Source organism: Phaethon lepturus, unplaced genomic scaffold (assembly GCF_000687285.1).
Source record: "Phaethon lepturus isolate BGI_N335 unplaced genomic scaffold, ASM68728v1 scaffold22426, whole genome shotgun sequence".
In the NCBI taxonomy this organism is placed as follows: domain Eukaryota; kingdom Metazoa; phylum Chordata; class Aves; order Phaethontiformes; family Phaethontidae; genus Phaethon; species Phaethon lepturus.
This window is the reverse complement of record NW_010547195.1, coordinates 6,796-10,654: the sequence shown is the minus strand read 5'-3', so window position 1 is coordinate 10,654 and position 3,859 is coordinate 6,796. Positions and strand designations below refer to the sequence as shown.

The 3,859-nt window shown below is 58.7% G+C and overlaps 1 protein-coding gene across 1 annotated transcript in view; it reads right to left on the bottom strand.

The window, feature by feature from the left end:
- LOC104622703 (calcium/calmodulin-dependent protein kinase type II subunit alpha) overlaps nucleotides 1-3,859 on the bottom strand; it is a gene marked incomplete at both ends in the record, with an annotated part of 10,969 nt that overhangs the window by 1,659 nt on the left and 5,451 nt on the right. Inside the window, 5 exons of the mRNA XM_010289574.1 lie at nucleotides 641-763; nucleotides 1,167-1,261; nucleotides 1,882-1,965; nucleotides 2,428-2,530; nucleotides 2,907-2,979. Of these exons, the coding sequence (XP_010287876.1) occupies nucleotides 641-763; nucleotides 1,167-1,261; nucleotides 1,882-1,965; nucleotides 2,428-2,530; nucleotides 2,907-2,979 (478 nt within the window). The remainder of the gene's footprint in view (nucleotides 1-640; nucleotides 764-1,166; nucleotides 1,262-1,881; nucleotides 1,966-2,427; nucleotides 2,531-2,906; nucleotides 2,980-3,859) is intronic.

Genomic DNA, 3,859 nt, shown 5'->3' with positions numbered 1-3,859 from the left:
GGCAGCAGCAGCAGCAGATAAAACTTTAATAGGCAGCGGGAGATCCCAGCTCCGGAGTCAGCAGGATCCGCTCTGGCCGGGGGGGTTGCAGGGAGAGCTGGCAGCCCCCTGAGTTAAGCCCTCGACTGCCCGGCCACGTTCAGCAGTGTGCTCGGGGTTTGCACGTGGTGTGGGGTCCCAGGGTTACGCCCATGGACGAGTCCTGCCTTTAGGAGCTGATTCAGGGTGAGAACCGGCAGCCGGAGCTGCGGGGTGCAGCGAGGGGAGGGGGGGGGAGTTGCTGCTGGGGTGATGGATGGATAAACATGAGCCAGCTCCCACCCACCCCGAGGAACGGCTCCCCCCGGGCAGCGTGACCGCAAGAAACCAGCCTGTCACCTCCAGGGCTGGGAACATGCGTGTCCCATCACCAGCTCCCCTGGGACGTGCTGTTTGCATGCGCGCTCCAGGCTCTTCCCTGCTGCAAAGCCTCAGGAAAAAGGCTGCTCTGAGAGCACTGGAGAGAACCACGCCAGGAAATCATCTTCCCAGGATGGAGAAAAGAGTTGATAACACATGCTCCCCAGCGAGATGTTCCCCTGCTGCAAACCCACACGCCTCTAGACCTTCAACTCCAACCGCTAAGTGCCACCAAACTCACCGATATCCAGGGGTGCTTCAAAGCCTCCGCTGCCGTGATGCGCTTGGATGGGTTTATGGTCAACATCTTGTTGATGAGATCTTTCGCTTCAGGAGTGACCGTGTCCCACTCAGGGGAGGGGAACTGCCAAAGCAAAGGGATCGGGGTGAGAGATGGCACGGAGCAATGGAAGGACCAGAAACCCCTTTGCACTTGGGTTGGTGCTCCTGTCCATAGGACAGGTTGGAGAGACAGCAGCAACTGGAAAGAGCTGCCAGATGGAAAACTGGAGAGCAGGGGTGGAGGGAGAAAGATGGAAGGTCCAGCACAAGACCAATCTGTCCTGCAAAGTGGACCTGAAACGTGCAGTGTGTGCACCTGAGCATGGCAGCTTGGCCAACCGTCTGTGACGAGAGCAGAGGAAACAAACTTGCTCCCATCTGCCTGAATCTGTCCTGGTTGCTCTTCTGGACCAGCAGACTGCAAGGCAGGGACAGCAGGAGACAGGGGAGACCGCGAAAGGGGGGAGCGAGACAAACCCACTCACATCATAAGCCCCAGCCTTGATCTGCTGGTAGAGTCGGTGCTGGTCTTCATCCCAAAAGGGTGGGTACCCAACCAGCAGGATGTAGAGGATGACACCTGCCCGGGAGAGGAGACGTGGGATCAGTGGGAGACAGTTCATTGCTGGAGCTATGAGCAGACCCAACCTGGGGACTGGCCCAACTCAAGCAGAGAAATTGAGAAATTCAGGAAAGCGGTGGATTTGCTCCCCGATGGAAAAAGCAAAAGGCTCGCTGGCGTGTCCAGCTCCACGCCGACGCGCCCAGCGGCTGGAGGGATATGTGGCTGATGCAGACATGCGGCTCTGGCAGCCTCAGGCCAAGTGCCCCAGCAGGGCTGGGTAATGCCTCCTCTCCATCACAGGTGGAAGAAGGCTCCCCTACGTCTGCAGCTACGTGGAGCCATGGCCTGACTCCAAGGGCACCAGAGGGGAAAAGGGCCAGCATCTCCCGTACCTGGAGGATTTGGGTGCGTAGCAAGGAGGCTGATCCTTCAGAGAAGAGTGTCTCTGGGCTGGGAAAGAGGGTGCTGCTCTGGGGACAGCCCAGGGCACTGTGCCACCTCCCTCTCGGGTAAACCCTCCTCCCTGACCTCCCCAAGACATGTCCAGTGACATGCTGTTTGCCTGCCTCATCCCGCACAGCCCAGCCCAGCCCAGCCCAGCCCGCTCCTGGCATTACAGCCCCGGTCTGACTTACCACAAGCCCACAGGTCCACGGCTTTGCCATAGGGGTCCTTCCGGAGCACCTCGGGCGAGAGGTATCCCGGGGTGCCAGCGAAACCTGGGACAGACAGCCCGTCACACACTGCCAGCAGGCAGCCCCCATCCCCGCACAGCTCACCAGCAGCGCCTCGTGCCTGGCTACAAGAGTTGGGAGCCCACAGCAGCCAAACCCCAGGATGGTGCAGAAGGCTGGGGTGCTCTGACATGCCCCTCCAGCACCTGGAAGAGGCCTTCTTCCCTGTCTCTGCCCCTGCCACCGGCTTGTCCAGCTCACCAGGACATCTCGGTGACTCACCGAGTCCCCGTGGAGCTGTTTGCCTGTGCCCTGGATCAATGCCGGGCTGTTTCCAGGGGCACAGCTGGAGCCATCAACCTCCTCATCTGCAGTGCCTCCCAGGCTGGTGCTGTCGGGGTGCTCCCATAACTCGGGGTTCAGATCCTGGGAACCTGTGTGCCTCCTGGAGCCCCCCCCCGACCAAACACGCCAACAAGGGCTGGACCTCAGGCCAGTCCTACTCACCGAACCACGCTTGCTGGTCCCCCTCCACCTCAATGGCAAGGCCAAAGTCAGCCAGCTTGACAGCAGCACCCTTCAGCTTGGATGCCAGCAGCAGGTTCTCAGGCTGCAGGAGGAGATGGTGGTTGGAGAGGAGCAAAAACCCCCCGGGGCTCTGCTGTTGTGGGGAGGCTTCCTAGCACAGCAGGGAGGAAGGTCAGGGCTCTGGATGTACTCCCTGACTGGTTTATCCTGCTGTATGCCATGATGTTCATGGATCCTTAGAGAACCATGGACTACAAGGACCTTCCTACCCCCTCTCCCTCACGTTGTTTCACCCTAGAGGTGATCTTTGCTCTGTGGCTTTCCATGAGCTCCTACATAGCATTCCTCCCTGCTGCATTTCAGCTGCCCTGGAGGACGCTGGGCATCGCTCCACAGGGTTTTGCATTGCAGATGGGGTCCCCACGTCCTCCTATAGGCCATTCCCCTGCAGCTCCTACCTTCAGATCCCGGTGGACCACCCCCATCTGGTGGCAGTGAAGGACAGCCTCCAGGATCTGCTGGATGCAATGGCTGTGGGAGAGAGGAGAAAGTCCACAGAAGTGTCCATCAAGGCAGAGTTTCCTTAGACACTTCTACTTGGCTGCATTTCATCCTGCCATCCCTCTCCCCATCACACTTCCCACCAGCAGCCCGGCAGCATGGCTCGGCGTCCCCATCCACCGAAAGCCACACACCCACGGAGAGCACTCATAACCCAGGAAGACCCCACCAGAGCTGCTGGACACCCAGCCGCGGCGAGCAGGAGCACAGGGGCTACAGCGGAGCCCACAAGGTCCCCAGAGAAGCAACACTGGGGGGGAGCCGGAGGCCAGTGCTGGAGCTGCAACGCCAGCCCAGCCCAGATTTGGTCTCCAAACCCAGGCAGAGCAGATGTGGTCATCAGACATAGAGCTAACCTTCACTTCGGCCCCATTTCCCTGCTTCCTCTAACACGGGTGGCTCTCGCGGCATCTGTTCGCTTTGTATCTAGTTCATTAAACCCCAGCTCTGCTGCGTGCGTGAGAAAGGAGGGGAAAAGACTGAGGCGATAATCACTTCTGCTCCAGAACAGTTGTGTGCAAGGCAGAAGGTCTATATTTACATGTATTTTATTTTATTTGTATGACACTAATAAGTGGATGGGTTGGAAGTGGATTCAGTGCGGGCAGCCCATTAAACGAGACTGCTTTCTGCCAAGAAATAAGGGATATTTCCATGCAGACAGAGGTAGCATAGAGCTTACCACCCCCTTGGACATTTGTACAGGCTACGCTTATCCCAGGGGCAAAGCCAAGAGGCACAGTGATATCTGGCGACTGGAGAGGGACAAATCATGTTCCCTCAAGAAACATGAGGCTCGTGCCGTGCCCTGGCCGAGCTGCAAGGACAAAGGGGTGGCTGAAACGGCACC